This window comes from Tuber melanosporum (assembly GCF_000151645.1).
Source record: "Tuber melanosporum whole genome shotgun sequence assembly, scaffold_6, strain Mel28".
Lineage (NCBI taxonomy): Eukaryota > Fungi > Ascomycota > Pezizomycetes > Pezizales > Tuberaceae > Tuber > Tuber melanosporum.
In genome coordinates this window covers 1,500,834-1,523,259 of record NW_003299106.1, presented here as the reverse complement: position 1 = coordinate 1,523,259, position 22,426 = coordinate 1,500,834, and the positions used below count along the sequence as shown (strand labels likewise).

General features: G+C 48.5%; 3 protein-coding genes; 1 reads left to right on the top strand and 2 right to left on the bottom strand.

Moving 5' to 3' along the window:
- Nucleotides 1-8,702: 8,702 nt before the first annotated feature.
- Nucleotides 8,703-10,858, bottom strand: GSTUM_00009716001 (uncharacterized protein). XM_002840869.2 has 5 exons: nucleotides 9,889-10,858; nucleotides 9,573-9,828; nucleotides 9,416-9,512; nucleotides 9,249-9,358; nucleotides 8,703-9,191 (listed from the first exon to the last, which is right to left on the bottom strand). The coding sequence occupies exons 1-5, from the start codon at nucleotides 10,255-10,257 to the stop codon at nucleotides 9,070-9,072; spliced, it is 954 nt and encodes a 317-aa protein (XP_002840915.1). The 5' UTR covers nucleotides 10,258-10,858; the 3' UTR covers nucleotides 8,703-9,069.
- Nucleotides 10,859-18,025: 7,167 nt separating this feature from the next.
- GSTUM_00009715001 (uncharacterized protein) lies at nucleotides 18,026-20,082 on the top strand. XM_002840868.2 has 1 exon: nucleotides 18,026-20,082. Exon 1 carries the CDS (start codon nucleotides 18,158-18,160, stop codon nucleotides 19,475-19,477), a length of 1,320 nt encoding a protein of 439 aa, XP_002840914.1. The 5' UTR covers nucleotides 18,026-18,157; the 3' UTR covers nucleotides 19,478-20,082.
- A 1,193-nt stretch (nucleotides 20,083-21,275) lies between these two features.
- The window catches only part of GSTUM_00009714001 (uncharacterized protein), a gene marked incomplete at its 3' end in the record, with an annotated part of 1,500 nt that continues 349 nt past the window's right edge, over nucleotides 21,276-22,426 (bottom strand). Inside the window, exons 1-4 of the mRNA XM_002840867.2 lie at nucleotides 22,269-22,426; nucleotides 21,789-22,207; nucleotides 21,434-21,727; nucleotides 21,276-21,356 (exon numbers count right to left, since the gene is read on the bottom strand). The exon at nucleotides 22,269-22,426 is cut by the window's right edge and continues 349 nt beyond it. Of these exons, the coding sequence (XP_002840913.1) occupies nucleotides 21,276-21,356; nucleotides 21,434-21,727; nucleotides 21,789-22,207; nucleotides 22,269-22,335 (861 nt within the window). The 5' untranslated portion in view covers nucleotides 22,336-22,426.

Sequence of the window (22,426 nt, the reverse complement as noted above, 5' to 3'; positions counted from 1 at the left end):
CGCGCACCTCTTTGGTCGGGTATCATAGATGGATGACGGTTCGGAGAACCTATTTTGTGCGACAGTCACTACTTGGGCGGGATGCGGGACCCGTGCCAGGCAGTAAGCAGCAAAAGTCTGTTTCCGGGGGACCGTAGTCGTACAAACTCCCGAGTCCCGGGAATGGAATCGCGTGATTCTCCGCATCCTTGGTAATGCCGATACCATAGCTGTGGGTCATGCAGGAGAGGAGAGGGGGTTGTGGAGTTTCCGTGGTTGAATTTGGGCCAACTTGAGGGTTCTATCGAAGTAGTGTAGCACCGGCATCGTCCCGTTAAGTGCTCATTGGCGTGAATGGTCGGTATTTTGCTGAACACCCCTCCGAAAACACGGGCCAGCCGCCTCCAAACTTGAGGTCATGGCGGGGTGGAAAATGGTGGTGCCATCCAATGTTACAATGAAGGGGGGGGTTGGATCAGAAAACGATCGAAGGGCTGGAACGCGCTTTTTCGAACGGGGGGTTATAAGATAGAACCCCTTCTAACAAAACAATAAACAATGACGAAGAAAGTAACTGTTGAAGGAAAAGAAACAAAAAAAATTATGACAAAATTCCTGAACATGGATAATTTACTCCTCTTTCCCTACTTCTGAGCAACGAATATCTCCTGCTATTTTTGCTTACTAAGATTTTATAGAACCCCCCCCTTCTATCGCAATCTTCAGAATCCCCGATCCAATCCCCCCCCTTCTAACCCCCCGAGTTCGATCACCGAAGGCCTTCTTTGCAACATTGGTGCCGTCGTATATAGGTCCCCGGCGGACCAGCGGCCACTCACGTTGTCTTGGATTTCAGAACGTGCCGGATACTTGTACGATACTGTGTCCCGCGCATGAACGGCGGGAGTTGCCGAGGGTAGAGCGATCGCTGGCACCTATCGTCATCCTTTGGGTGCCAGTCAGATTTAACCCAAAGAAAGCTATCGTGCAAAGGTATGATAATATTACGATACTAATTTCTAGGCACAGGGCTGGCGGTCGGCTTCATATGATCTCACTCGGTCCTGAAAAAAGCTATGGTGAATACTAACACAACTGAAATGGGCTACCATGTATGATACCGTAGTATTTTTATTCCATAATTAGATAAATGTTATCTCTCCTTCATTCCTATAACTAAATGCGCAAGCAATGCCCACGTCAAAATTTTCAACCATGACAAGCAATCTACAGCTTAATCATAGACGTGCAAAAAAGAAAAAAGTCCTTACTGGTCAGCAGTTGAATGACAGGTCCCAAAGTATCATACTCGTACAAACAATCTAGGTATAAACACAAACAACACTCAACACCATCCCGGCAAATCCAAACTCTTAATCCTGTTATGAGCATCCTCAATTGCGCCCCCTGTGAATCCCATATCCTCCAAAAACGCCATCAAACCCTCCCTCTCGCCAGCTCCCTCCAATTTAACCCTACTGTCACCCATAAGCAACTCTGTCACCTCGGTGCGGCCCAGTGATGCCGCAATGTATACCGCTGTCAAGCCCCTGGAACATCGAGCGTTGACGTCCACCTTTGCGTCCTCCAGGAAAAGTTTCACAATAGAGGCACTCCCACCGATAGTGGCACTCATCAATGGTGCCCTTCCGTGGCACTCTCGGCAATCGAGCTTCGTTCTAGAATCGTCCAACAAAATTTTCACGATCTTTTCGTAGCCGTTCTGTGCCGCAATGTGCAGAGGGGCTTCGAGGCTGAGGTTTGCAGCGTTTGTGCAAAGTCTGGGATCGCTCAGCAGCAATCTCACCATCTCTAGAGAGTTTTTCGAGACCGCATGATGAAGGGGTGTTAACCCATGCACGTCGACCGAATTAACATCTATTCTGGAGTCGGACAGAAGTATTGGGATTGATAGCTTTTGACCCGAGAAGACGGCTAGACTGAGCGGTGTGCGGCCTTCCCTATCTCGCACGTCGGGTTGTATCCGCTCATGGGATAGGATGAGTTTTAGGAGTGTGGAAGATTCGGAAGACACTGCGAGGTGCAATGCGGTTTTCCCGCACGGACCCAGAGGGTGTCGCGGTGCGGACCCAACCCCAAACCAACTCGAAAGATTGACATCAGTGCGGGGATCCTCTAGAAGGACCCGCACAACCTCTATGTGTCTGTGGCGGATGGCAGTGTGCAGTGGCGTGCCCGAATATTCGCGCAGGTAATTTACGTCAAACCTCCGATCGGCCAAAAGGGTTCGAACTACCCCTTGATGCCCAGCGCCCGAAGCGGCATGCAACAGCGTCCATCCCATGCTATTCAATCTTGGGCTAAGATTCACCCTTTCGTCGCTTAGAAGTAGCTGCACGATCTCATCCTTCCCTTCCCTAACAGCTAGAAAAAGTGGTGTCTCTCCAATGCTATCCTTAGCGTTGACATTGACCTTCCACCGCCTATCTAACAAGAGCCGCACCGCATCCAAGCGCCCACTCTCGATAGCGATAAATAAAGCCGTGCGCTTCACCATCCAATACTCCACTTCAGTGTCGACTCCACACTCTAGTAGGGTGCGGATCGCTCTTTCTGAATGGTAGAGCACCGCTTCACTCAGAACCCCATGATCCGCAATGAATTCCAGAATACCGCTTTGAATCATTTTCCGCACCTGTGCTTTGTCGCCACGGCTCGCAGCGGAAAAGAATACCTTGCTCCCCCATACTTTGTTCCGGCTATAACATACGCTGTTGAGAAACGCGGACTCTAGAAGGGCAGCAAGATGGCGGTTTGCGAGAAAAAGGGAACAGAGGGCTGATGGAGGGAGGAATTGAGCAACGTTTAAGATCAGCTCGTTTGGAAGGTTTAGTGAAGAGAACATTTTCAGCGATTGTTGGATTTATCAAGGCTGTTGGCTTATGTGTCGGGAAACGCCTATCATATACCTGTGAAGCCAACAGTGGTAGGCGGAATCCAACAGGGCGAATTTGAGGTCACGAGACCTCACTCGCACCCATCCCGGCCGGGTGGCACGGATAACCCACCAGGAAACACTGCAGGCAAAGTCAGGTAACGCCAAGGCGTTTTGCAGGGAATGCACCCTCCCCCCGCTATCCCTCCCATCTGCGCCCTTCGCTCCATGCGGCTCGTATGATATCATCCCTCTGCGCGGTGACTACGTCTAAAGCCCGCTGGGGGAGCATTTGGCTGGCGGGCACACTCCCTACAATACCCTAGCACATCCAACATCTTTACGTAACTCTAAATTTTTATAACTGCAGCCAACCGTTCTAACCCATGAGCCTTCACAGTACCAACGGAAGGTCTAACACAAACCAATCCCATGGAGAGGACCCCCCAAAGCTCCCAAGGATCAGCACATCCTACTCCCTCCGGCCCAGCTCCCGAAGAAACCACTACGTTGTGCCAACCAATCAATGAGCAGCCGGGACCCCCCAGCTGCACAATTTTCACTCGAGTGAGCCCCCATGACGACTTCGACCACTCTTCCTAGCCCACAACGCGGAAAGAACTCATATTATCGTGTCAATTACTAATCCGGGAACCCAAACGATGGCATCTCCCCGATCTACGCAGCAGTTATTACACTATGCAATCAACGAAGCACCCGGTCCGACAGCGCTGGGAGACTCCAAACTGCCAGAACCGTACCCCCTACCCCCCAAAAAGGGAAGGCATCAATCCGGCTACCGTTATCACTCTTCGCACCCTTTCGGCGGGTCTACCGCTCTGGTAAGAGCAAAGTGCAGATAACAGGTGCTGTACTGTACAGTACAACGCGAGATATGCTGTGCCGCATACTGAGGCTCCAAGTTGATATTCGATTCAGACACCCAAACCTTCACCGAGTACCCAATTCCTGGGAGATCAAACCGCGCCGATTCACGGAAAATATTCAAACGGTTACTCAACCGGTTAGCCGTCCAACAAATTAACCATTGTTCACCCACCTCACCCTTCCGATACCGGGGCCGTAGCCCACCAAAAATCCTGCTCCACCACAAAAAAATAAAAAGCCATAGCTTATACCTGGGTCCTATTACACAAGGCCGGGTCTGCAGTACAAGGATAATAAATTTATTGAAATCCTATTACGCATATCGAACCACGGTACGAATACTATCAGAGGTTCCTCAAGACCTTAAGGGAGGTTTGAACGATCTATTAGTTCATCTATCATACTTCTACTTCTAATATAGCTAGCATTTGACCTTCAACCCAACCCCACCAATCCCCCGGCAATACTTACCGATGGTCATTTCGTCCGATCTTTTTTTTTTTTTTCCTCCCTCAATCCCCACCCGGCTTAGCAAAGATGGTCCACTGCCCACAAGCGGGCCAAAGGAGTTAAGGCAAAAAACAATGGAATCTCATTAAATGTGCTGATCGGAGCGATCTAGTCGTGTTTTCATCCCCCATTGCTGTACAAATACAGCACTATCTAGGAAGAACTTATATCCGAGACCCGTATGCCAACTCACGGAAATTCGGGGTTATCGACAAAGTCGTTCCGCGCGTGTGTGTGCGGTTGTGCCACATGCAGTGGTAGATTGTGACAGTTGGGGAGTGGTAGAGGAGATACCGGTAGCTGCCTTATCTGACGTATAACATTATTCACCCATCTGCATACAATCACCGCTAGAGGGATGGATATTAAATGCAATGAGAGCCTATCACCACTACCACCACCACCACCATCGCTTGGAAATAGTCATTCTACAAGAGTCCGGATCAGGCACTCACAAGAGATGGCACAGCACCTCGGCGGAATTCACTGAGGGATAGATATGGGGATGGTGTGATACCGGTACGATACGATATTGTGCCCACTAACCCTCGGTCCTCGTCAAACACAGACACACCAAACATTACCGATTTCGAAAAATGTCGTCACTGCCGGAAATTCCTCAAAGATCCCTTTTTTCTACCCTCGAATGCAATTTCCTATGGCCCACTTTCCTTCTTACTCTTCTTCTAGCATTGAACTTTGCCTCTCTCAGCTACAGAACCAACCTGTTTTGCTCGTGTATGCTTGTGGACAGGGCCTCCACCAGCAGATATTTTGCTGGGTGTTTGGTGAGGACCCTAACAGAATATCGGGGGGCAGAGGTCTTGGCAAAGTTGCGGGAGTATGATACCCTGCTTCAACTATCATACCATACAACTGCAACGACGGGACCCCAGATAATTCCCCTAGTAAGCCTCGGATAACAAGTAAAATGAATACCAAGGAATGGGCAGACCCTTGATCCGCTGCCTGTCATAAGTCCGGGTTGTTGTCACTGAGGTTTACGAGGTTCAAGGTGGGTTTATTTTTTGTAGCCGCATATGATATTCAGAATTCAATTGACTTCTCTAGTTAGAAGCGTTTCTTCGACTGATAAAAGTAAATCTGAGGAATAGCAGGTATTTTAGACTTCTCGCACTTATATAGTAATTAGGTAGTGGTTCACAGCTCGGAGGTTCAATATTTGTTATGTCCCGAATTCTATCCCCAACCAACAGAGTAATAGTATCATACTCGTACAGTACTTGAGCAGCCATGTGGAAGCCCTGCATCCCGACCCAGAAGTTGATCAGGAAGCCATTTACTTACTTGCACACCAAACCTCATATCTTTGCCATCCAGTTAGCCGACAAGCAACTAAAACCACTACAGCACGCTACTTGGACACCTCAGTAGGAAGTAAAACCTCGTACCCATGCACAGAGAATATAGCGGGATAAGCAGGAGATTTTCGCACGGGTCGCTCAACACCCGTCAGAGGAAAAGGATTTATCCAATTTGATAGGAATGATGCCAGGAAGGATAAGCAGCTTTGGCATCTCGAGCCCCCTACCAGTATCCATCCCATACCGACCTCCATACCGTACCCAGGCAATCACTCTTATCTCGGCTCCCTCCCTCCCGGACGCCATAAAAACGCCTTTCCAGACTTTTGAGACTTTTTGTCACAGCTCAACATGCAGCAGGACCTCCCGCTTGATATCCGTCTTCCCCGCAATTGTCAGCCAAAGTTGCCCCGGTCAGCGGGACCCAAGTTATTGGTGACAAAGAAAAAAACACGGCATCTTTCATACCGCTACGCTCCAAGCAAATACCGGTACACCTCACGTCGCAGTGGTCCGTTCTCAATTCCTTTTTACCATTCACTTACCATAGCTTAGGAACTGACTTAACGGGGGGAGGGGTTGACTACGATGGCCAACTTTTGTCCCATCATACAAAATCAATCAAGCGCGACAACCGGGTCTTTAGCTACCCAATACAGTAAATTTAGCCGAAACAAACCGTTTCAAGCTGTGAAAACACTGGAAAAAAAACCCCCCCCGGAAAACTCTGGGAATGCTCTCTCTGATAGAGGGCGGCTATTATCATACCGGTAACCGGAATGTCGTCATGGGTACGCCTTACGAGCAGCTTCTGCTCGAGTATCATAACTCAGCTGATGCAATTGAGTGGAGAGGGCAACAACAACCGCTCAACTCGCGATCCAACACGTCCGTCCCGAACCTCTTTTTACCAACACCCAACCAACAGACAACGGCAACGGCTGATGATCACATGGGCGGCCGGTAGGTATCGCACCTTGGCTTAACTTGTTATCTCCCAATATTGAACTTACCGGTACGAGTACAAGGGCGGCCTATGGATATATCCGTCACGTGAAACCTTATAAGAAAAACTTGTTGTTGGAGCGTGCCGAGATAAGGCACGTGAGGGATATAACATGCAGGCCCCACGCGTGCTGTGCAAAGAAAGAATGATAATTATACTGTCATGAGAATTTTCCAATGCCCCTACTGGGGATTGTGCTCACTTTTGAGAACTCGCTATTTCAATGAACAGGCTGCGCCAACGATTTTCTTTGGTAGAGAGGAGTTTGTAGCTGTGTTGGGCTCACCGGTACCAGATCCTTGTCCTCCTCATCTGAGGGGTACGGTACCGTATTTGGGGGATTTCTGAGAGAGGAAAAGAAGGGAAAAGAAGACTAAAATCCGTGACTGAAGAATGGCAGCCATATTGAGTGTAAAGTACAGTACTGTACAGGTATTACTAAGGGATGGACAATACGGTACGACCCATAACCCACACCAGCAATCAAATACCACCTCCATCAATTATACAGCCTACCACTAGTTTTCGCATTTATTAAAGCCAAAATTACCCACAACCGTTACCGCAAGATACTTCCTTTTCACACTCGGATTGAATTCAAAGGCTTAAAGTTCTTACTAAATACCGTAGGTGTTGTTCCATGACAGATCTTACAGACGTTGCGGAGTGCAGGGGGGGGGGGTTGCATCATACGGTCCAGCCCCAACGCAGTACTGTACTGTACCAGCGCAGTATCACAAGTTATCACACCCAATGATAAGGTTAAAGCCATGGGCAATCCCCCTCTCCTACCGGATCATCTCCCGCCACTCTGTACTGTACGATACTCGGACAATGACCACGAAGGGCGGAAAAAACCCACGGCGGCAAAAAGCAGTGAGGGACTATTTATTACTACTATGACAGCATGTTAATGGACAGATAAACACCCATGAAAAAAGAAATAGTATTTGTCAGAAACCCATAAAGTCATCAACGGCATTGATCGATATCATACCTACCCACCACCACCACCCCACCCCCCCCACTCTAGAGACGAGAATTGGAGGTTTCGAAAAGCGCTCATATCATCCATGGTACTGTACCGCGAAGGGGTCCCTATGGGACAGATCCGTACCGAAACCAAATTTCGTGACACGCTAGAAGTATCATACCCGAGTACCGTATCCTCCCTCCTCTTCCTATCAAATCTTGTGTCATAAGATAACCCTACCGCAACGCGTTCCAGCTCACTCATTTCGACCGGGCTCTATTTATTTATTTATTTATTCATTCTAGTAATACTTACCAGCTACAAGTACGATACGATACTCACTTACCGGTACTGTACTGTACCCCATAGGATCTTTGTCGATCCATCCATCCATCCATTTTTTTTTTATATTTTACCCTCCCCCCTTTATTACCACGCTCGAGTAACGTACAGTACAGTACAAGTACGAATACAAGGGTATTATGAATTCACAGCACGGTATAGAGCAGGGGTATGCAACGCCCTCCTGTGCACGAGGTAATTCTGGAACGCTGGAAAAGCGAGCATTCCAACCCGGACCATGAATGAGTGATGAGTGATGAGTGATGAGAAAGGTGAATGATATTTATGGGTTTGTTTCGAACACTAGATATCATACCGTATCATAACCCTCACAGAACCTGCTTACATAATCACGCTTGGGTCTCAAATCATGAATCGAGATGCGGTATCATAAACCGGCGTCGTTCCACCATCGTGCGGAGCACGCAAGATGAGGGATTCTTTCGCGGGATGGCCTAAATTGACCGTTTGATAACTTTTGAGAACGGTGAGAGGGTACTTGTATTGTACAGTATTATTTGGAGGTTTGGCGGGGGTGCTGTAGTGAGTAACGCGAGTTTATATGATGTGTAGCCGATAGCTTAAACCATGGTGCGCTAAAATGGCAGCTTGCAACTCGCCTCCTACGCGGGGGTACGGCGGGAATTGAAAGGGAATGAACGATAAGTATATTTATCGCTCTGAGCGAATGAATGGGGGGGGGGGTGTTCAAACTCTCATAATACTTCCTATCGTACTTGTGCCTGCCCAACATGCGAGTATGGCCCTACTTACAAATGTGGTACTGTGGCAAAGTTTCGTCCTATATTCATACCAATATACTACAAAGAGAATAATAAACGCAAACAAGATAGCAAATACAAGCCCAGTCAAACCTTATCCGATCAAATCCAATGTCAATGGGGAACAAAAAAACACCCTCACCATGAGAAGGAAGAAAATGAAAATGAAAAATAAGTCCATCCTACATGAGAAAAGGAATGTAAAAGAAAAAAGGAAAAAAACCTCCCTAGAACACCTTATTCAAAAAATATGGTATACAATCCACCCTACCAAATGATAAGTTTGAAAAGAATAATGTTTCCGTTCTCTTTTGATTACTGTATTTGTGCGGTATAAAATAAAATAAAATAAAATAAAAAATCTCTCTCTACATTAGCACGAGCAAGGCACTCAAGACCGCAGCAGCAGCGACGATAGTGAGCCTCGGAGAACTCGCCGAGGCATCGCTCAGGGGTTCCACCGTTGAATTGACAAAGTTGGGACCACAACCTGCGAGTGATTAGCCGTGATACGACGAGAAGGTGGGGGGAGAAAAGGGCGAGGTACCAAGGTTAATTTGCTCCGCTGCGGGAACGTAGGTGGTTGATAACGGCTGTGAAGAATTTCCGGCCGTAGCGGCAAAAATTGCCATTGTCTGGGAAAGGCAGGGGGAACAGCTGTGTGCGCATCGTCAGTGCCTGACAGCACAGTAAAGTAGAGGAGGGGGGACATACGTGGGTCTAGACCCCCCAGGAAATTTGATCCCCAGTGGCAAGTAATACACATAAGAATCGCTCGGACTGGTGGTATTCGTGATGGCGTCGACATAGCCTGTACCCGTCTCCGATCAATTCCCGTCCAAATCTGACCGACCGACCGCAGAAAACTTACAATAGGACCCAGAAGCCGACTTCAAACACCCAGCGGAATACACCACACGATAGGAAATAAACGCTGCGTAGGCCTGGACAACAATGGGGTTCTGATTCCTGAAATCCTGCCCACAATTCTCGTCAAGGGTGATTTGCCGACCCAGCTTCTCCATCACCTCGGTGCATGTGGCCAAGGGAACATTGCAAGTTTTGTCGACCACCCTCGCTGTCGCGAAGGTCCCCTTTTTCGTGACTTCGAAATAACTCAGCGAGTTCTGTCCACCAGACTCTGATTAGAAAAATGCCCAACGCGAAGTAGTGAGAGGAGCTCAAACCAGGAGAAGACCTGACAACGGCAAGCAATCCAAGAAGACTTTATCCGCCAGGAACCTACTAAAGAAGGTCGGGCATGAGTCCGACGAACTATTCGCGCTAATACTTGTTGAGTCAAAGAGCCTTGGCCATGTTTCGTTGGAGGAGTCACTGGATTCCACTGTTAAACCACCAGCGCCAGCCGTGCCAGAGGCGGAGCTGGGGGAAATGCTCGTTGGGGTTGGTGAATTCTGCGCAAGGACCTGTGAAGGTACGAGGAGCAGCGCTATGAGGATGAGGAGGAGAAGGGGCGAGTGATTTGGAGTGATGTTGTGGAGACGGGAGCGACGGCCGAGGCATATTCGGAGCAATGGGGGACTGCTGGCTGTCATTGTCTTTCACTAGAATATATTACTGTTGCGAGGAAGATGGAGACATTAGTTTTGTTGTGCGCTTGCCCTTGGGTTGTGGGAGGTGGACGGCTTTGCTGAGTCGTGATTTGAATATTGTTTCCTCGGTTGTCGAGTGCCCTTCCCTCTGCACTCTATCCTATCTTTTCCCAACTTCTCCTTTGCTCTCTGCCTATGCCTTTCAAAACGTAAACCAGGTTCTCCCGACCGTCCGTCCAAATTTCCAGCAGTAATAAAACGAGGGTGAGGGGGAAGCGTTAGTTTAAAAAGTGGTGAGAAGACGGGAGAAGAAAAAAAATAGGAAGTACTCGTGCAAGCCGAGTGGGACGGGAGGGGAAGAAGTGGCAGATCACAAAAGTTGCACTGGTTACGAAAAAGGAACGAACGGATGAAATGAGGGCTTGCTGGGGCCGCGCGCGAAAGAGAGCCCCTTCCCAGCGAAATTCTTTTTTACGGAACGAAAGGACGCTTGCTTGGATAAAGCTTGGCTGGTAGCACTCAAACTCCACTCTTCAAGTCCAAGATCAAGCAAAGGGCAGCGAAAATGACAGACAAACAGTGCAAGAGAGTGTCGGTGAGCAGGAGAGAGGGCGAGGAGGAGTAAAGAGGAACAGAGGAAAAAGGCATGGATATTTTTCCTCAAACACTACACTTTGCCAACCAATTAACGATAGCTGAATCGGATCAATCAACTCAAGCAATTAATCAAGCAAGCAAGCAATCAGTAATCGGTGTTTGCGATGTGCTGTGACCTTAAGGCGGGGAGGCTGATGCCGAAAGAAGCGAAAAGGGAAAATGGAAAAGGGTGGAATTTACCATTGCAACTTTCCCCTGAACCTCACACACGGTCAGCTTCGAATAAAACACCCATTATCCATTGCCTGAAGCAGTCGTAACCTCCCAATCTTCCCCCATTCCCAGCGCGATATCGTGCCGGTGCTCAAGAAAAGCTGCGCCTTGCGCAATACACCAGAAGCGAACTCCACCCCTCTCCAGGCCAGGGATACCCCGAGTCGGTGAGCGTTTGACAGGCTCCGAATGTCCAACACGGGGGACGGAAAGCCGAACTTGTCCCCATCCCAATTGCAAACTCCCAAGGAGGAAATAAAAAATAAAAAAGAAAGAAAAAAAGAGATGCCACCATCCTTGTCCCCCACCACCCCCATTCAGCCCCAAATACCCGCAATAGTCTAGGCTAAGGAAAAGGTGGAGCGAGTCTTCAGGGTATGCAGTTCAGTGCTACAAGTACGAGGACGGTACTCGTGCTTGCACAGCACATGCAGTTCTCGTGCCTGGAGTTATCCTAAGGACTTGGCTTTCTGAAGGAGCCTCTTTGCATGCTGCACTCTACCGTACTCTTACGAGTACAGTGCCCAAGACCCAACCCAAATGGTGCACAAGCACTCGAGAAACATCTGGATTCCGAACTAACCAACATCGTAAGGTATCAGCAGCATCTACTGTACTGTACTCGTACTTGTAAACGGTTACTGCTCACCCCTCGCTCCGATCATGTCAACGTGAGAAACCCAAGATCTGCGCGAAACGGACTAGCCAGACCCTGTTGGTCTCCGGTGCTTTTTTCTGATTTTCCCACGTTCCTGACGAGGTTTTGACTCGGGGATCGATTCTGCGACTACCCGTTTTTCTCTAGAGGTCACTGGGCTTATGTCTCACGAAAGTGCACTTGCTGCACCTGGAGCCCAAAGGTCAATTGTTGCCATGGTCTTGAAGAATGGAGTTTACCGTGCAATGTGATGAGATCCACTCCATCGGAAATCCCCAAGCATCAACTCGGTTGTCCTCGGGTGTTTCCGTTTGGGCGCAATTCGTAGGATACTCGTATACATGTCAGGGTGCTCGAGGAGCACTCCTTGATATCGGTACTCGAGTACTCGTACCTGTACGGTAGTCCCCTGAATGCCTTGGGGAAAGCATATGGGCAAGTTGGTTCGGCAATGGGGGGCTCGCCTATGTTGGCACTGTGTGGCTTGCGATGATACCGATGGTGAACGTCGACATTTTCTCAATTGGGCCAGACGCGCAACCCTTTCGGCGTTTTTGATCGGATGCTTCGCTACTCGTAGGTAGACTACGGTACTCGAGTACTGTACTCGTACAGTACCGATACTCCTGTCAAGCGACTCCCTAGCAAGTGCCGGTGCTCCTACCATTGCGGGGCTGATAAAGGGAAAGGTTAATCTCTTCCCCAGCGATGGCTCTACGATTCCCAGCGGATCTATCTAATCCCTTTCCCTTTCCTCATAAAGTCTACTTATAAGGGCCAAGAGAGAGCAAGACTACCGGTAGGGTAGTGGAGAGGAACATCACATCAAGAGTGCCGGTACGAGTACCACACTAGCGCCAAAAATTATGAGCAGCAAAGGGTGTTCCACCGAAAACAGCCACATTCACCACCTTCCAACCATTGATCTAGCGAAGCAATCCAATCCAAATCTTTCACTCACACGCGAGACAATTCCCTAGATTTTACTGTGTCTAACCTAGCTGAGGAATTACCAAGAGAGCTATGGTTGGTCAGTGGTTTTTGGCGCAATTTCTGATGATTTTGCAAGGGAAATGGCAAGGCTTGGCACTACGGTACTCAAGTATTATTGCATGCCAAAAGTAGCCAGTAATTCCTCAATAATCTGCGAGAATTTGGAGGGTATATTTCGAAAGGGTTTTTATTAGATCACGCTAACAGGTGCGAATGCTGTCAATCTCGGATCAGATCACAGTAATAACGCCGGAGGAAACTCTGGACATATCGCAGCCCTTTTGGAACTTTCCACACCGTATCTCACACTTTGAGTACTGTACTAAAACACCCAATCCCACTCTAAAGTTGCCTTCCTCCGAAAGCTATAGACTAATCTTCTCCAGTCCTCGGGCGAGAGTATCACACAGGCACCAACTATTTCCCGCTAGGACATGGAGTACTAGTAGTACTGCCTGAAGACGCACTAAATTCTCCAATTATAATACCCTAAGGGTGAGCAATGATATCGATACGTCGCTTGAGCAGAAAGCCCTGTTCTGATATAAGTGCAGTTCTTCGACGAACCGGATGATCACCCCCCAAGATCCGTGATAAGAGGTTGAAGTCCTGGTACTCCATGAAATATGATAGCTCGGAATTTCTTCAGACTTCTATCATGGTGAATCTCTGTTCGAAGTTAAAGGCTACCACGCCACCTACAAAAGGCACATACATGGTGCTTAAGCACACCTGCCCAGAACATTATAAGAATGCCTACGGGTCAGGAGGTTCGGTGCCTCAGATACTTCTTTGCGCCAGGCACCGTGAAAATATGACTATTCGCTTTGTTGTATAGGAATGATATCCCTGATCACAACCCAACTTTATTTGTGGGTGGGAAGTAGTATCTTAAGATATATTTCAAATTATTTAAATTATAAGACGTGATAAATGGAAGTCAGGGATGGGTCCCCCCCGCAAAGCCCAGCACTATAATATTATATGGTACTAACAGTCCTCGAGGAGGGGCTTCAACCGGGGGATGGAACTCACGATCGCTGGAGTACACTTCTATACCGATTGTGACCCATAAGTCGGCAAAAGTGGATGATTTGAGAAGTGGAATGAGAAAGCGTAGTCCAGGGAAGAGAGATGTCCAAAGGTTGGTGATAGCATTTTATTTATACCCACATCAAGGGTTTATCTTAGATGGCTCTCTGGTATATTTGTAACAAGCTTCCTAGATTCTGCAGGATATACCACTATACTAACGACCATTGTCGAAAGGGATTGTATTCCTGTGTCCCTGCCCAGATTTGGCCGAGTGTGATGGTTAACCATTTCCAAAAAAAAAGTGCTGTTTCATTGGTATGATACAAAACCTCTGATGAATTCTGCGGGGACTATCATACATACAACGAATTCAAGTACAAGGCAAAAAAACAAACCGATACCCGCGCATGACCCCTAGGACCCAAGAGCCTATAACTGTGGGCAATTGTCACAGAAGTTCCCGAAGTGGATGGAGGCTTCGCGACTGGTGAAGTACCCCCTCACTCAATAGTCTAATGCTAACTTTCTATCATACACAATTCGTATGATACTAGCGGTTTCCCCGTTACCGGGCAATATCCTCTGGTGGATTGATAATACCAAACTAACCCCTAATCGGTAACTAGCATGGTGTTTGTAAACAGCTATGATAAAAGAAAGCTCTTGAATGTAGCACTTATATTCAGGAAAGCACACACAAACCCTCCCCTTTTTATAGTGGATGAATTGCGGATGACAGCACCGTCGCTGTATCATTTCAGATCATCTCCCTTGGCTGTGTTTGCGGCGCTCGCACCCAACAAGTCCGACTTAACGGGCCGATTAAAATTCTATGCCGGGGGTCCCCGGTGTAATGCCCGGCAAAGTGTGAAATATCTATGGATCATGGCTACCTTACACCCTCCGCCACGTTTTGATGTCTAGTGTAACTTGATATTCCGGATCATAGCCAGGCATGATTCGATTGGTAAGGACTTTCAAATTCTGAAGGCAACAAAAAATGTACAATACTCTTGTGGATATGCTTTCCCTAGAGCCGCTCGTTCAACAACACACCGCAAGACGAACGGGTACAACATATTGAGATAGCTGTGGGCTGTAACAGCGGAAAAACTAGCAGCTTAGCAAAAAAAAAAAAACGGGGGGGAGGTTATAGTACCCGTAACTAATCCTTAACGTTCCATAGGTCGGAAGTATATCAAAGATGCAAAACTACAGGTTCAATTATAAGGCTATGGTATAGGAATAACACCTTTTTTTGACATCCCCCCGGTCTCGAATTGGTGTCTAACCTATGCATTCTCAGGACTAGTCCCTATAATACACAGTCCCTTGCAAAACAGACAAGAAAAGTGCACGGAGAGGAGGAATTTGGGTGCGCCAAGTATGACAGGACCGGAACGGGGGTACTGGCAGCATAGCTTGGGGAAAAAGTTAAATAAGGATAACACCACCCACTGGGCCGGCATAGGAACCACTGCATTGCATTGTTTTGCGGCAAAGGTGGAGGGGAAATCAAGTGTACTCGATGTGCTTAAGAGTCTCCGGAATGAATAAGTAAGAGGCTCACTTGCACTATAGTTTATAGCTCCATGATGCTTGATTTCACGGGAACTGGGGTGTTTTGTGCTTTGTCCTTGTGGTCATGTAACCAGAGTTCTAGTAACTTTATATCAGGTTCAGTGCTCCCAGTCGTCCTGACCCCGTCTAAGACGGACTGGACGACTGGAAGCACTGAGATTCAGGTTATCAACGAAAAAACTTTGGGCTTTAACTTCTTTGTTTTCCTTTATGGGAAAATGTACTCGAAGTTTAACTACATAATACACTATCTAAAGAGGACCAATCACTACACGCTCCCATGTATGGCGTCATAACAAATTGATTTTCCTCTACTGCACTCTGTTACACCATGAGAGAGGTTACCATTGTATCTCCGTGTTTCAATTATTTCATAATATGATTTCAATTGGCAATATATAAGTTTTCCAATTTCCAAATAGATACAGTGAAACACACAGGGGTGACCACTCGTAAGAAATAAAATAGATGTGGTGTCCGTTCACAAGTATCTATACTTGCCCCCTCCAAAAGTATCTGGGAAACTTAGCGTTTCCCAGGCTTAAACCGTGCCAAGATTCCCGGATACTATCGGAATGGACAAGTACTGGTACTTGCGCGTTGCGAAAGTTTCCCCAAATGTGGAGTCTGGTTTGGCGCTAGGGTCGGGCGGGACGCAGTCATTCTCTCGTATTAGTCAACCGGGGATAGCTTACTAAAACGCAACCTCCGGATACAAAAGGGGCAACCAGGTCGAGATTTCCCCACGCGCATTTCATGTCCGTGTTTAAAGAGTCACCCGCCAAGACATCTGTGTAGAGCATTGCGCCGCAGAATTGGAACCAGGTACAGTACGACAAACGCACTATACCGGTATTGAAACACCCTTGATATTTCAGCGTTAGACGCGGGTAGCATGAGAGCCTCTGGGGGTTGCTTTGTCGTAGAATACGATAGGCATCAGCCCCTCGATCACCGCCGCCCATCGCTTACCAAAACCCGGTAAACATCACCTACAGTAGTGATATCGCTGGATCCAATTTCTCCACCCCCCTCCCTCCTAACCTTCTTTCCTTCTGCCGGGTCGCTCATATAACTAACCCGTCAAGCAATAAAGCACCAAAAATGCGCGGCACAGCACAATCCAAGTAGTACCCAGAACCAGTGTCATATAGTAGTCGCACATGTGTTCGACACATCCTAAAACGTGCTTGGCACTACACAAAGTGACACAGCACCCCTTTCGGATGGCTCGAGCTCTGCCATTGGCATACCACCATAATTCCTGCAGGGCAAGTGCGGTAACCGCTGCACCCCTCGATTCCCAATTGTGCCTACCTATATGTGCCAATTACATATATATATCGGCACCTCGGGTCAGTGTCAGCACCGGCCAACCCCATGTGGCTCGCAAAAAAGGGGAGCAACGCCGCCATTACCCAGCGAGTGAGATAATGTGACGTCCACAGCCGGAGGTTGTACGAGTACGAGTACCATAGCACACGCTACAGTTCTGGTAAAAGCGTGCACGGGTGCATGGAGACTGCTTGCCGAGCAACTCTTCCCTCAGGGTGTCTGAGAGCGGAATGGTTCTGTACGAGTGGGGTATGCACGGCTCGGAAAGAGGGGATCGTCGTGGAAGGTGGACAGGAGAAATGGTATGTTTCTGGAAATAATCCCTACTATGAAATAATAGGGAAGGTAGTAAGACAGGGAGGCTGTTTGTATCAGGGTACGGCGCGTTTGATCGGGTCCGCGCAAGGGTCATCCACTATCACCCGGATTAGAATTGTTGTGCATTAACTTAGGCATGAAGAACTTACCAGTACCCGGAACTTTTGTCCTTGCCTTAGGAGGCTGTTCCCTTCTTCACACATTTCCTTTTGTGGAAGCGGTGGAAGTCTGGCAGACGGGGCATGGCAATTATTTTCACAGTGATGTCTTCAGTATAATATTATTATTATAGGATTTTACGAAAAATGTTTTTGTGCCTTCGAACCTGGCAAGAAGCTGTCTGAAGAAGGGGATGACAAAATGTGGGTTAGGGTTTCGTTTCATAATCATCTCAAATCATTCACCCCCGTTTTCAACCAGTCAGTATGCAACGGCCAATTACCGGTGTCACATCATAAGCTATCCAATGGACCCAGATCAGCAACCACACAAACCACAAAGGCACCCCCCGTGCCAACCTCCTCTTTGTCCTCCCGTTTCATCACAGACCGGGTAGAACTCTGCTGGACAAGGCTAACTCGAACATAATGAAGGAAAGCTAAAAATCTGGGCGAGACTTCTCTCTTTTCGCTTTCATTTTCTCTCTGGTGCGTGTTTTCCTCGCTATCGGTGCGGCTTGATTGCTTTTCGGGATTGACTGCGGTGGTATAATTCAAATTTGGTGGTACAAGTACTGTACGGTTATTGAGTGGATGGGTTTTTGTGCCCTTATGTTTCAGATACCATCACCAGCAATACAGGCACCACTCCTTCGCTCAATTGCCCGGGAACCAGGGTGGGCTATAACTTGACTCCACGTCTGTCTGCTGAGCCGGACTTCCCCTCCATAGATTACCCTACATTCCTACCAAATCGAACCATATCGTAACGAGCTTTCTCTTCCTCTCTCTTCCTCTCCATCACCGCACCTCCGATTACCCCCCGCCAACACAACAACCACTACCCCTGCGGCTCGGAGCCACAACAAAACCACAAACTTGACCGCCCCTAGAAACCACCAAACCTGAATCAACAATGATATCGCTCTCACCACCTCCACAATGCCCCACAAAGATGGCGCAAACACTACACTCATCCCTCCTCTCTGCCGTCTTCGCATACCTCGACACCCAAACACTCTTCACCGCAAGTCTAACCTGCAAACATTGGCGCGCAACAACCTTCTTATCGAGGTCCCATTCACCGCAACTCCTTCGGCCACACCTCTCTATGCTGCGCGCGCACTTCGGCCGCGAGACCGTCCCGCACCGCATCCCGATCCCAACGGTGGAAAAGTTATTCACACAGTACGTGCGTGAGACCGCTCCAGCATGGATGTATTCCCGGAGGACATACTTATTACCGCCCTCACACGGGGCCGTATCCGTTTCCTGTGATGGGGGGAACGGTGTGGAAGGGAAAATGGCAGTGGTGGTGGGTAGAAACAAGGTGTACGTCTACGACATTACCGAATCCCCGATAACACAAACTCACACCATCCAAATCAGCGACAAAGTCTCGAAGCTCGCCGTGAAGGGGGGATACCTGGCTCTCTCGACAAAACGGAAATTACACCTCTACGCCCTCCTCTCCAATGGCCTTTCGCTGCGTCTCTACTCTGTGCCGATCCCAGCCGTCGAGGCAATCGCCCTCGGCCGAGCCGGCAAGGCGGAAGAACCACTCGTGGCGATAACCACAAAGGACAAGACGGCGATTATACACCCTTCGTATGCCCTCTGGCGCCGCAGGAACAACTTTTTCTTACAAGGCTCCGGTTCAGTGGCCGGCGCATCCACGGGGCAAAGCGGGAGGTGGGAGGATTGTCCCTGGATATTGGTATATCGGGTCACCGGTGAGAGACTGAGCTTTAAGAGCGATGGTCGGGGGGTACTTGTTGGGAATTCGCTATTGGGAGTTTGGGATGGGGAGGAGCGCAACTTGGCCAGGACTTGGAAAGGCTTTGGACGGAGGCTTGTGTTGAGGGTGGAAGGGGATGGGGCGGTTTGCTTTGGCAGCCTCGTTGGCGCTGTAAACAAAGGCACAGTCACAGTTCAAACCGGCGAGAAAATCAAGGAGGTTAGCGGTGGGAAATGCTACACTGGCTGCTCCCAGGGCCGAGCAGCATACTTGGCCTTCTCGAGAGCACCCGGACAAATCAGTGTGGCCCCCATCGGCGAAGGCAAGGAACAAACAATCTCCCTAAACTCTACCAGCGAAATCCTCTCCATCACCGGTGGAAAAGAACGCATCGTTGTGGCAATGGGGGACCGCATCGTAACGCTAAACCTCTGGAACCCATCCCCCGATTCCCAGCTCAAGATCGAAAAGGACGGCAGTGTACCCTCCTCTCAACCCGGGACCAATACCAAATACGACGCCTGTGTCATTCAATAGATCCTGAGTGACGCTCGGTGATGGCTATCCAATTCTTTCATCTGTCCTTTGTAACATATATATATATATATTATGGCGTTTTGTATTCTCCTCTTCTCTTCCCAGCTGTCTATATCGGGGTCTGTAAGTTATTATATCCTTTTGTTTTGCGGGGGGGGTTTTTTCATGTTTTTTTTTCCCCTTTGGTCGGTATCCACGCCGATGGCCCAAACACACCTTAGCCGCCCACACTTCCCTCAGGAAATTACTTACCGGTACAAGTACCAATAATCGGAGGGTTTCCGTGGGGGTGGGGACAGGGTATTTTGTACTGTACAATACAGCACGGCAAGGATGTGTGAGATATGGTGCGGCGGGAACCGGGACAAGGGTTGTAATGTTGATGCAGATATATGGATGGGTCTAAATATACCGCGCTATATTGTACGAGTACGTATCGAATATTGCTCACTATGATAGGGGGGGGGGGTTCGGTAGATGTTCACGCATACCTTGAGGGGTATTTGTGCGCGGGTGAATATTAGCCTACTATTTACAAGTGTATTGTACTAGAGATCAAGTCTAGATTTATGAGGTTATATATAATAGGAATGGGGGGATTACCGTGTGCTATGATATATAAGTCAACGAATAACACAATCCCGCTTCACCACCTCGATATCACAGCACACTCACTGAAATAACCGATCGCGCAACCAACCACAAGATATCAGCATGACAAGAACACATAGCGAAACGGTACTACGAACAACCACCAAACAAACAAATAGTCCTCCCCACCCAGTGAGCAGCGGAACAAACAAGCAAGCCCAGACCCAACACAAGACTAATTGCATAAACGGCAGTAAGTATGATACACCAAGGCAAGAACACCTACAATACACCACAGCAGCAAAATCCCGCGAATCAGCACCGGCCGGTGCATGCCTTAGCTTTTACAAATATCTGTTAATCCCCCACGGTGGGATGCGCGCCTATCGATATTGCTTGCGGGGAGGGACGTTGGATAGTGATGCTGTACTCGTACTACGGTGTGGATGGGCGTGTTGAGGGGGGGTAATGGTAGTATCATAGTTAGTTGGTAAATTACCGGTCTCAATAAATGGGCCATGCTTGGCAAAGTTGGAGCTGGCAGGATTGCACCCATTATCGTACTGATAAATGGACTACAACGCTGTCTGATATCCGGGTGTCATACCCCTCGCAAACCGGAGGGGGTAGAGGCTAAATTTCCCTCGGTTGTGTATTTCGAGTGAGAGGGGGTGATTTGGGATGAAACCGTGAGGGAATGGCCTGTGTGGATGGTGGTGGTGTTTGTCAATGCATGTGATACGGCACATTTTCGCTGGGGTTGAAATCTTGTATGGTTTAGCTTTGCGCGTCCTCTGTTTGTCTTTGCTGGCGTACGTGTGTTGCCGGGAAAGATCAATGTCTGGTTTGGGTATCGTGGGTTGGGGAGAGGTGGGGTATGCTTGGGGTGTGACTGGATGTACAGTACTCGAGTATGATATCGACTTAACGTGTGTTAACAATTCGTCACCAGGCGAGCAGCTCTTTGGTCATCACGATTAAGAGGGTGGAATTTAAGCTTCGCTTATCTGTGGGTAAACCACTTGTAAGCCAGTAGTGGGATATCATGGATGGTTCTCTCCTCCCGGAGGTTGCTATCCACGGGCCGGGCAAGAATTATTATCTGTAAGAGCTTATGATAGCTTCGTATGGTCTATCGACCTACAGTTCAACCCCGTAGAAGTACTAACTTATCAATAATCACCCGTTCACCTGCCTATCGAAACACCTAGTTGCACAAGTACTTTGCATGGAAGCCCACATGGTCCCCCGCAAAGCTTGAGATGAAGAAGTAACTGTGATCATACCCCTACATCACACCACCACCACCATTAGCCCTCGCCTTCATTCTCTCACCATCATACCCGGGACCATTAGAATACTTACCTCCTGATACCTGACTTGAACCCCCTTACCCCCCGCCGCCTTCTTAAAGTTTTCTGGGAGCAATTGTCCCTGCTTATAAAAATTATCAGCAGTACCCACGTCGATGAGCGCCTCTAAAGTCTCGTTCTCCTCCCACGACTTTACAAGCTCAGTAGCATCATGTTCCGCCCACTTCTCCTTATTCTCCTCACCAAAGTAGCCGCTAAAAGCTTTTTGTCCCCACGGGCAGTTTATCGGATTGCTGATGGGGGCGAAGGCGGACACGGAGAGGTATTTTCCTGGGTTTTTCAAGAACTGCTCACCCGTTCCCATCAGCTCTAACCATCCTGCCGGAGGAACGGGGGGGGGGTCGTACAATAGTCAAAGCCCCGTGTCCACCCATAGAATGCCCCGTGATTCCAACCTTGCCACTGTCCAATACCTCGAACTGCTTGAAAAGTTCCAAGGGTAGCTCCTCGTTAATGTAAGTGTACATGTTGTAATTATTTCTCCATCTCTCGGTAGTGGCATCCACGTAGAACCCTGCACCGGAACCAAAGTCCCAGTTATCGTCCTCTCCCTCGACTTTTGCCCCGCGAGGGGAGGTGTCGGGGTAGACGACTGCGATGCCATGCTTGACGGCGTGGGGCTGTAGGAAGCCTTTCTCGGGACAGTTGTCTCCCGTGCAGGTTAGGCCCGAGAGAAAAATTAAGACGGGGATCTTGTCCGATGGGTGGGAAATGGGGGTGGGAGGGAGGAAGAGATTTAAGGCCATTTTTGTCTTGGTTGAGGTGCCTGGAGAATTTGTGTTAGACTGAATGGCTACTAGAGGGATACGGAAGGGGGAAAGTGATACTCTGGTGCTCGAGCTTGAGTAGCTGCCCGCCAAAGTTGGCGATTTTGGCTTTGATTTCGAAGGCCATTTTTGCTATAGTGTGATATCTTCCGCTGGTGAGGTGGAAGGGATTAGACCAACGTGTCACCCATTTCATCCCACGGTAAATCATGCCGATA